The 11463-nt window shown below is 36.2% G+C and overlaps 1 protein-coding gene across 5 annotated transcripts; it reads right to left on the minus strand.

The window, feature by feature from the left end:
* Positions 1-3842: 3842 nt before the first annotated feature.
* On the minus strand, positions 3843-8022 carry LOC133830147 (pentatricopeptide repeat-containing protein At4g31850, chloroplastic-like). Of its 5 annotated transcripts, none has more exons than XM_062260072.1 (4): positions 5779-8022; positions 5537-5694; positions 4363-4666; positions 3843-4171 (listed from the first exon to the last, which is right to left on the minus strand). In XM_062260072.1, exons 1-2 carry the CDS (start codon positions 7679-7681, stop codon positions 5603-5605), a joined length of 1995 nt encoding a protein of 664 aa, XP_062116056.1. In that variant the 5' UTR covers positions 7682-8022; the 3' UTR covers positions 3843-4171; positions 4363-4666; positions 5537-5602. The 5 variants fall into 5 exon arrangements, with proteins under 5 accessions (XP_062116056.1, XP_062116053.1, XP_062116055.1 ...); XM_062260069.1 differs by adding an exon at positions 5359-5434 and having other exon boundaries at positions 5537-8022; XM_062260071.1 differs by having other exon boundaries at positions 5537-7611; positions 7820-8021.
* Between the last annotated feature and the right edge of the window lie 3441 nt (positions 8023-11463).

The following is an 11463-nucleotide window of genomic DNA, read 5'->3' on the forward strand; positions in this document are numbered from 1 at the left end:
TGAGTGGTGCTAGGGCGCTGTCCCAAGTCAGAGTGGCCCTGCTCTCTGCCCTGCCTAGCGCTGGGGCGCCATCTGCATACCAGAGTTTTTTTTGGTTTCCTTCCTTGCGACCTCCTCTGAAATCTAAGCTTCCAAACCAATCCCAAACACCACCCAAACATCAAATTCAACCCCTAAACTTCATACATATCACAACCTCATCAAAACCCAATCAACCTTACTCAAAAACTTCCATTAATTCCCAACTAACCACATCAAAATCTCTTGACTGAAAACCATAAGAAAAAAATAGAGTATGGCTTAAATTCATGGATGAATTCTTACCTCAAGCTGGGTTTGTGTCCTCTTCAATGGATGAACTAAGTTTATAAACTCCAATCCTTGATTTCCTAGCTTGTTTCTTCAAATTGGCTTTCAAAAATTGAAAGGAAGAAGGAGAAGGATGATGAACGTGAGAAGGGATGATGCAGCTCTGTTTTTGGTTCTGGTTCTACAACTTGCTAGATTCTCATATATCCCATGCCAAATGATCCTATTGCCCCTAGGTTAAATAAAACTCTATAAAGGCTAGTAAGGGCAAAAATGTCATTCCTCCTCTAATCCCGCTAATCATAATTACCGTTCTCCAATTCCCGTTATTCTCAAAATTCTCAAACACCAATAACTCATATCCCGTTACCCTTTAATTCCCGGCAATCCTCTAATTATTAATCACCCCAGCCTCAAACTAAATCCCGTTATGACTAAACCGCTAATTTGCGTTCAAAGATCATCTCATGCCGAATAGCTTGAACAAATCCACATTATAATGTGGCCTCAACAATAATCATCAACACGCATACAAATACACAATTACTCCCTCAACGCCAAATTACCAATTTACCCATGTGATGAAATGTGGATCCACATGCATGCATTTAACATCATATTACAATATAATTCACATAAACATGCATATAATATTTTAATGGCATAATAAATCAATTATGGCCCTCCCGGCCTACTAATTCGACCATTAAACCACATTAGGGATTTTGGGGCATTACAACTTTCTTCCTCTCGAAGAAAGTCTTAGCAAAATCCACTCCCGAAGATTGTTGAACTCGTTATCAATGGATGACACATGTTCCTATACGAAATAGATGAATACAAAAGGAAGCTACACAACTCCTAAATACTAGATTAAGGTATCCACTCTTATTCTCACAAAAAGAACTATCTCAAAAATACAAATGATATTAAAAAATGAGAAGTGAAAGAGCTAAGGATTTGTTGCTACTTGGTCCTTTATTTATAGTTGAAATGGTCTTTCAAAGCAGTCCACGAAATCTGTAAAAATCAATTAAAGAATCATACAAATTATTTAAATAGAAAATTTTGCTTGTCTGTAAGATTCTGTCTCGACAGATTAGGAAACTGTCTTGACAACTTGAATGTACCTGGACAATTACAACGACCAGATTCATTGTGGGACAAAGATATTTCCCAAAATAAATCAAATTATGTAGTAATTCGTTCAGAGATGCACAAAATAAAATGTCCCATAAAGATTATTTTATTTCACCAAAAAGTCTTCTTTTCCAAACAAGAAAATATATATTTTATTTAAAGAAAATATTTCTATAAATAAAAATAATCTTTTGAGACGGAAAGATCCTTGTATGATCGAATTGCTAAATGAAAGAATCACAAGCACATTTCACAATTTAATTCTTTAAAAAAAATATTTTCTTTATTACACAAAGTTTCCTTTTTCAAAAAAGGAAACTACGAGCCAATTTGACATTGTTTTCTGTTTTTTGTTTTGAAAGTTGTGTTCTAAAAAATGAGAACATCAACAGTTTTTGTAATTTTCAAAAAACAAGATGTGTTTGGTTAATGTTTTGTCAAAACCATTTTTTAGTTTTATTTTTTAAATCTTAAATAAAAAATTAACAAATATATTTACAAAGAGAAAAATCTTTTAAAAGTTTGTAATAAATAATGAGATAAAATAATTTGAAAGAAAAAATGATGAAAAATAAGGAGTGAGAAATAGAAATTGAGAAGATAGAAATTGATCCAAGAAAAAATGAGAGAGAAGGTGATGCGAATGAAAGAATATAATTCTTTTGCTCGCTCTAAAATGGTGGTCTCCTCCAAGGCGAGTTTGGAACGGGCTGAAGCAAAACTAGGTAGGCTTTTCTTGTTTTGCATCACAGTGACAAAATTAGAATATTGTTCTGTAATCCTTATAGCATTTTCAAAACCATGCTGTGATCATTGACGGGAGCCCCGACATTGGCTAGTTGATCGGCAAGACTTTTGAGACGATTGCAATACACATTTGTCGTCGAAAAATCAGCAAGACTTGTGTTGGTGAATGCTTTATTGAGATACAAGGCCCTTGAGTTTTTATTATCATGAAAGAGATCGACAACACTGTGCCAAGCATGTTCAGCCGAGTCGTCATCGATGAGAATGGAGGTGAGGATGTCGAAGGAGACCGTGGCATAAATCCACTATAAGACCGCCGCATCGAGTCATTTCCAGAGAGGGAAATCATCGACTTTTGCCTTGTCATACACAACTTTCTCCTTTGCATCGGTGGGTGGGATGATATGTTCAAGCACATTATGAACCCTTGCTTGAACCTTGAATAACGCTGCCCATGAATGGTACTGTCCTGATTCCAAGTCCAATGTGATGGGGACGAGAGTTTTCACATTGGTGATGGCTAAGGCTGAATGAAACCTGGAAGTTTCAGCCATGGTGGAAAGCAACGCAATGAAAAGAAATAAGAAGGATGAGGAGGAAGGTAACTGAGTAAGGTTGCGGAAGTGAGAAAGATAGAAACCTTAGTCTCGTGATATCATGAAAGAATATAATTCCCCTGCCTTTCATTGATAGTCAAAGGTCTATAATATACATATATTACCAACGGTTACAATCGTGATATTAGGCTAATAATTAAGAAACAAATATTACTGAATAAATATAAATAACTATTTTCTAAATATATGCATATACGTTAAATATATATATATTCTATCAGCGAAAGAAAGTGAAGAGAGAGAAGTGAGTAGAGAAAAAATGATGAGAGAGAAAATGATGATATATTAAGTGATAAAAGAGTAAGGATATAGTAAGTGATGAAAGAGAAAATGATGACATAAGAAATGATGCAAGAGAAAATAAGAAAATAGAAAATGATGAAAAAGAGAAAAGAGAAAATAGCGAGAGAAAAAAGGTAAGGAAAGAGAAAGTGATGAAATAAAAAATAAGAAGATAGAAAGTGATGTGAGAGAAAGTGAAGAGAAAGAAACTAATGAGAGGAAATGATGTGTTAATAAATTATGTTAGATAATAATAATTAAAAAAGTGATGTGAGGAAAAAAAAATAGACAAAAAAAAATTTGAAAACAACAGAAAACAATTTTTGTTTGTTCTCAAAATTTTCTGTTTTTTGTAACTGTCTTTTAAAATAATTTTCTAAAAATAACACCAACCATTCCAACTTATTTTCAAAAAACAATTTTTTTAGTTATAGAGTCAAACACCCTCTGTATTTTTTTAATCTTTATTTTCACAACCAGCCATTACCACAAAATTAATAAAAAATATCACAAAATATTTTTTAATCAGTTAACAAAAATTCTCAAAGTCTAAAGAATGAAAATTATATTTTATTTAAAGAAAAATATTCTTATAAATACAATAATCTTTTCTCATTGAATCAGTGAGACCATAAACCTGTCGGGACAACTACTTCAAATTTGTCAAAAAAAAAAATACTTTTGAGTCATAAAATATATTATCTATTTAAGATAGTCAATTTAGTATTTTACAAACATAGCTAATCATAGTTTGTAATAAGAATCAAACTCTGCAAATCAATTTATACAAAAAAGAACGACAGTGTTAACATTTAGAGGGTACTGCCAAATCAACTCTGCCAGCGAGTGTCTCTCTTTCCATGTATTATAGAACTTAAAATTAATTAAAATAACGAGCAACAATCATAGAAAAGCAGCGCATCGGAAGATTGAAACTGAATTAATGGTGAGGCAAGTTGGAGACTCTGTCTGTTGGCCCTCACAAATGCTGCTAACGCTACACTAAAGCTTGCTACACTAAAGCTTGCGGCTTTCCCACATTATTGAAAAGAACAAGTGCTGAAGTTCGTACCGAACTGCATGAGACAAGCGCCGAAGGAACGAAAAAAAAGATAACCATTACTCATAAGTTTTTGTTTATTCACAATTATAGCAATAGCATCACTATGTTGAGACAAGGAAAACTCCAACCCAGTTCACATACTAAGATAGGTTTGGACAGGGACTAGCAGAAGGTGTCCCACAACTGGAAAACACATCAAATTACCTGTTCCGCAGCAGGCTTTAAATGTCTCGTTGAAACCGAACTTGGCCAGACTTTGCATGACTATTAGGTAAGCAGTCCAGTAATCTGCGTATGTTATGATAGCTTGGGGAAGCTGTCTTCTGAGAATTTCACCAGGTTTAAGAAGGCTATATATATTGTGAGTGTAACTTTGGTTGTTCACACTCTTGACACAGCCCATGTTGTCCCTGTCTTCTGGGGGAGCTAATGTCATAGCCAAAGGAAAGCATCCTGACATTGGCAAGCCTTGAACCACAGCATACTTTGCACCTTTCTTAAACAATGCCTGCAAAACCAGTTGATAAACATCAGAAAAGAGCATTGAGAATTTGAATGCATAAGTAGTATTAAATGGTCTGCACTAAGGTCATTAGGACTAGCTTAAAGGTCTTGAATGCTTGTGAGTGAGCCCCTTCTATCTGATTAATGAAATTATATCATTGCCACCTATATAAGTGACACTAGAAAAAGAGATCTATTTTCTTAAGTTATACTGTAGAATATTTACTACACTTCACATGGGGGAAGTTAATATCATTTCAATAGGCAATGGAAGTTATTTTTGTCAAAATCTTACCTTTGTTGCAAGTGGTAAAGCCAGGACCATATACTTACGATATGCTTTTAGACAGAAGTCACAATTCATATATCTACTATTTTATATAGTGGAATATTATGACAGGATCAAATGAAAAATATATACTAATTTCACCTACTACTCAGTGCTTTTATTTGTCAATATAATCAAATTCTCATACACTAATATTAAAATTAATTTTTTTTCTTTAGCTAAATAAAGTAGATAATATGTCAAAAACTAGTTGGGCAGCTTAAGAAAAATGAAAGATGACTATATTTCCTTTCCAAAGAAGAGCAAAACTATATATATGAAAGTACAAAAACTCATAGACTGTACTTGGTATACATGTTGTGTTGCACTTACACGTAGACTGGTTCAAAAGTACAAAAAAGACTTACACCATAGATCAGTCGTTTAGCGATAGAACGTGATTAGTCTTCCTGCTCTAAACTCATAAGATATGACAGGGTGTGTCTGTATGCATATACACACACACACATAAATACTATGCATGCATAAGTAGATCTTACCGTTAAAATCAGGTGTTATAAATGAAGTTATTCAAAGAGTCTATACCTCAAAGACACTTCAGAGAAATTTCTGTCGATCCATGAGTATTTCAAGGGAGTGAAATACTTGAGTTTAATTAGGAAGCTGTGCATATGTTTCTTCATTCGGGTTGCAGCCAACAACTATCATTTTCTTGTAAACTGCATTAGCATGGTCTGGATTCCCTGACATATTGTAAGCTTGAATGAGAGCATTGTAGGTGGAAACATCAGGTTCGAGACCCTTAAGCTGTAATTCATTATACATACTCACTGCTTGCTCCACCATTCCCGTGATCCCGAGATTTAGTATTAGTTTGTTGTATGTGTAAAGATCAGGAAAAATTCCTTTGCTCCTCATTTCAGTGTAGAGAGATAGAGCTTCTTCTACCCTCTGTGATTTTACAAGTGCACTAATTAAAAGGTTATAACAATGTGAATCAGGACTAAGACTATTCTGCTTTAGTTCCTCTAAGTAATACAGAGCATCATCAATTTTTTCTGAAATGCATAAGGAATTCACAAGAATACTGTAACACTTCAAGTCTGGTCTTACTCCTTCTTTAACCATTCTTTTAAACAACTGAAAGGCAGTTTCCACATCTCCTATTCTGCTAAGCCCATTAATAAGAATACTGAAAACCTCAGAGTTAGGTTTGCATCCATATACAGCCATCTCCTCGAAGAAAAGCATTGCTTCTTCATGTCTTCCTGACTTAAAAAGGCCATCAATAAGCAGGCCGTATGTATAAGGAGAAGGGGAGAAATCGCGACCTTCATGATCGTAGTAGAAATCAATAGCCTTATCTACACTAATCGATTTCACTAAACCAGAAATGACTATATTATATGTGATTGTGTCAGGCATGACACCCAAGGATTCCATATTACTCAAAAGCTTTAGAGCCTCATCCAATCTACTTGCTCTTGAAAGTCCCCCAATCAAGGTGTTGTAAGTACTAAGTACTGGTGAGATCCCTTTCTCCTTCATGACACCCAATGTATCAAATGCCTTGTCAACATTGCCTGCTTTGCATAAGGCACCAATAAGAATGTTGAACGTACGTACATCAGGTGCATAACCATCAGCTTTCATTTCATCACAAAATTCTTTCAAAATTTCCAACTCTCCACAATCACTTAACTTGTCCAACAAAGTAATGTAAGTTATACGATTAGGTTTGATATTGCTACTAGCTTTCATCTTTACAAACAATGCCATTGCATTATCAAGTTTACCTGCTTTACAAAGAGCATCAATGAGAACATTATAAGTAATAACATTTGGCCTGCATCCTTCTTCGTCCATTCTCTTGAATACATCATAAGCCTCATCAATTTTCCCGGCCCTTCCAAGAGCTGTAACGCATATGTTAAATATATAAATATCAGGCCTCAATCCCAAATGTTGTATCTCTTCTAACAAACTCATTACAGTTTGAGTATCCCCGCGCTTTCCAAATGCTACCATAAGTGCTGCAGAAGTCTTCAAGGCTGGCTTCATCCCTTCCATGACCATGCTGTTGTAAACCTCCAGAGCCTCCCTACGAAACTCTGACTGAACAAGTAAATGGGTCAACCCATTATAAGAACAAGCATTCAAAACAAACCCAGCCTTTCTCATCTTCTCAAGTGCAATTGGTGCTCGTCGAATTCCACCACTTATGTAAAGACCTTTGAAAATAGCTAGATAAGTCTTCAAATTTCTGTAAACGAATTTCTTTTGCATGAAATCAAAAACAGCAGCCATATCCTCCACCCTCTTATGAGTCATCAAGACTTGAAGCATGTAATTGCACGTTTCAGTGGTGTGAACAACATAAGGTAACTCGGCAACAACCATAAAATATGAAAAAGCAGAATTTGGATCCGTTGTGGACTCAAGAAACCTTATAACCTCTTCTGAAGGTGTCACAACTTTATTCTTCTCCTTGGCTAGTTCCTCCCCTTCCTTTGGGATTTTCATAACTAACCCACATAAACCCATTCCTTTTATCCTCAATGTAGACCTGTTTCCCAAGTACCCATATGTGCAAACCTTTGAATTTCTAAAGTGTCTTCCTTTAAATGACTCTCTATGACTCGAAATAGCCATTACAGTCTCTGCAAAAGCACAAGTATAACTGAAACTACTACAGTACATACTCGAACAGCAACCTATTAACGGACCCATCAAAAGAATTAGCAATCGAACAATTGAAAATCAGCAAAAGATAGCCATTTTCAGACACTAAAGAAAGGTCTCCATGCTGTTCGTCGAATTGCTCCTGAGATAACAAATTACTACTTATTTTAAGGGGCAGGCACTTACCGGAGAGGTAAGGGGAGCGAGAAAGATAGGTGAACCGCAAAGCTTGGTGGGAGGTAGGAGGGACTTCACTGGTTGGTTATGGCGACTGGAAGAGATAGATGTAGTAACAACGAATCAATGAGATTCGACCTGATTATCTTCGTCTCCAACTTATCTTGTATAAGTAAAAGGTGCGGATTATTTTTTCGTGATAGCTAGCTATCGTATAAAAAAAATTTTGTAATAAAAAGTTATTTTCAAATTGTTTGGATATTTTATGACTAAACTTAGATTATGAAAACTTTTCTAATTTATAAAATTATTAAAATTAGCAAAGGACTTTTAAATTAAAAATGAGAAATTTGACTTTTAATGCATTAAGTAGTATTGTATAACAAAATAATACCAAACTAAAAAAACATCACATTTTTATTCTAGTATTTCTTGGATTCCAAAAAATCCCCTATCATAAATTTATCTCTCTTTTTCTCCAATTATCTTCTCCTTATCTGTCTCTCACGTTTTCCCTCTCTATCTCTCAAGCTCTCGTACACACAAAAAAACAAGGCAACTTAATCTATACAAATTTTCGAGCTTGGATTTCAAGGACAAGTTGTGAATCCTTTCAAGGCAAGAACTTCATTTTGGATTTCGGATAAAAATCGCATGGGTAGTATATATTTGATATATGTAGTGAGGAAACTTGTTTATCAACATTGTTTTTGCTATTTCGAACAGATCTGTGTATGCCTTCATATTTTATTGTAATTTTTCACTGTCGGAATAGATTTTCGTTTCTTTCTTAGTTTTTTTTTTTTGTTTTTTGACTACCTCGATGAGACTCGATGGTCCTCGATATAACCCTCATATGCTTATATTATTTGTCTACCTCGATGGTCCTCGATGGACCTCGATAAAACTCTCATATGTTTATATTATTTGTCTACCTCGATATGCCTCGATGAGACTCGATGGTCCTCAATGAACCTCGATAAAACCCTCACACATTAGGGAAAATGATTACCTCGATAAGACTCGATGGTCCTCGATAAAACCCTCACATTAGGGGAAAATGGCTACCTCGATGAGACTCGATGGTCCTCGATGGACCTCGATAAAAACCTCAAACTTTTAGGAAAAATGGGTACCTCGATGAGACTCGATGGACCTCGATAGAGGCATAGAACTTAATTTATGTAGCATATGCCTCGATGGGACTCGATGGGTTCATAAGAAATTTGTTGGGCAGTCTTCCTCGATGTACCTCGATTGTACTCGATAGACCTCGATAGGTTGACCTCGATAGTTTGATAGTTTGACCTCGATAGGTTAACCTCGATATGAATCGATTTTTTGCTGTTTGATGTTATATTTTTAATTTTTTTACCTATTTTTTGTTTTTTTGATACAGATTCGTCTGTTTTCATATTTGTTGCATTCAATGGTGTTTGGGAATCAGAAAATAAGGATTGGATTTTCAGGGATGCTGAAAATCAAGTTCTGGCTTTGGAGAAGGGTGTGACGTATGGGCAACTGCTTGAGATTCTATACGATGAGCTTGAAGTGGATAAATGTGTGCATGACTTGAAAATTGAGGTCCCGTACACATGCCTGTCACAATCCGTCAAACCTACCGTTATAAAAAATGATAGGCATGTGCGTGCATTCATTGGGTTAGCATCAAAATCTGTCAAGAAGTTAATTCCTCTATGTGTGATATTGGTTAAGAAAGGAGGTATAAGAAATGCATCGCCTCTCCCAGCGTAAATAAAGAAGTTCGATTTGAAGAGAACATTTATCCCTCATGTCATGGTTTCAAAGGAACTCAAAGTGAGGTTGAAACATTTGTTCCCGAGACAAATCCAGATGTTATAGTCCATGATGATATTCATGTTAGAGATCTGCCATATTTGCATAACACAGCGAAGTACGATCCCTATGGCTACGATCCTTATGTCAATGACGATCCTGTTGCTGATGCAACAGATCTTGGTGGGCCAGATATTAGGGCAGATTTGCCAACACAAAGTTCAGATGTTATGGTAGCTAAGGAGCGGAGAATAGAAGATCGACAAACACCTGGGACCAGCAGTAGTCGTCCAGGTCCAAGTAGAACCGATGATAGTTTTAGATGGAGTTCTCCATTGGACTTAGGTGAAGATCGTATAACATGGAGTGCTTCCATGTTCACCAAAGAGGATATAGAGGCCTCACATCAACATTATTCCTCAACCAGCAAAGCTTCAGGAGAATTGCACCTTGGCAAGTTCTTTCAGAACAAGCTTGAATTGAAAACCAAAGCATCCATATTTGCGATGAAGAATAATTTTGAGTTTATGGTGAAGAAATCTGGGACTCATGTGTGGTACATTACCTGCAAGGATCCTGATTGTGGTTGGAGATTGAGGGGTAAGAATAAAATGCGATCTGAAATGTTCAAGATTACTGTATACAACGAAGTACACACTTGCTCACAAGAAATTCAAGATAAGGACCACCGTCAAGCATCACCGTGGGTTGTTGGGCACCTAATCAAGAGGAAATTTTCTACCAATGGTACTCGGTGCATGGAAAAAAACATAAGGGAGGACATGAAGCACCATTTTGGGGTCGAAATGAGTTATGAGAAGGCATGGAGATGCAGAGAAAATGCTCTTATGTATGTCAGAGGGACACCTGAGGAATCATACTCAAAGTTACCTAGATACCTGTGTCAATTAGAGCATAAGAACCCAGGTACAATTACTGATTTTGTAGCAGAAGATGGTTGTTTCTTGCATTACTACTTTTCCCTTGGTGATTCTAGGTGTGGTTTCCAGTACTGTCGTCCTATAATTTGTGTGGACGACACATTCTTGAAGAATAAGTATGGTGGCCACATGCTTTGTGCTGTTGCGTTGGATGCAAACAACCAGTTATTTACAATTGTGTTTACATTGGTGGACAGTGAGAACCATAACTCTTGGACTTATTTCATGAGAAAATTGAAGGAAGCCATAGGGGACGTTGAGAACATCGCTTTTGTATCGGACAGGCATAAAAGCATTAATCATGCTTTGGAGCTTGTGTTCCCAAATGCCTATCACGGTGCATGTTACCATCACATTTGTATGAATGTGGTGGCAAAATTCAAAACTGACCACTGTCAAGACATCATGGGGTGTGTAACGTACACGTTTCAAAGAACGAAATTTCACAAGTTCTTTGACAAGATTAAGGTAATTGACCCGCCCATTGCTCAATATCTCGAAGGATTTGGTTTTGAAAGGTGGAGTAGCGCTTATTTTCCTGGTAACCGATACAATATCATGACGAGTAACTACGCAAAAAGCTTTAACAATAAAACCAAGGAGGCAAAGAGCTTTCCAGTCGCCACTTTTCTTGAATTCACAAGATTCACTCTTCAGTCTTGGTTTGCAGATAGACGTGAAAGGGCTGCAAAAGCAACAACTGTGTTATCACCTGAGTGGCAAAGGACTTGAAGCAAATAGGTGATAAAGCAATTTTCCTGGATGTCCAAGTCCTTGGTCATCATGAATTTCTTGTGGTCAATGGTAATGGTGATGGTGAGGTGAACTTGGCCACAAAATCATGCTCTTGTTGCATGTTCCAAACCATTGGGATACCTTGTGTACATGTTTTTGCTGCAGCCATAAAAAGAAGCA

This window comes from Humulus lupulus, chromosome 4, assembly GCF_963169125.1.
Source record: "Humulus lupulus chromosome 4, drHumLupu1.1, whole genome shotgun sequence".
Lineage (NCBI taxonomy): Eukaryota > Viridiplantae > Streptophyta > Magnoliopsida > Rosales > Cannabaceae > Humulus > Humulus lupulus.

Excerpts from the sequence above, each read along its gene's own strand:
- LOC133830147 (XM_062260069.1), bottom strand. The coding sequence starts at position 7,681 with ATGGGTCCGTTAATAGGTTGCTGTTCGAGTATGTACTGTAGTAGTTTC.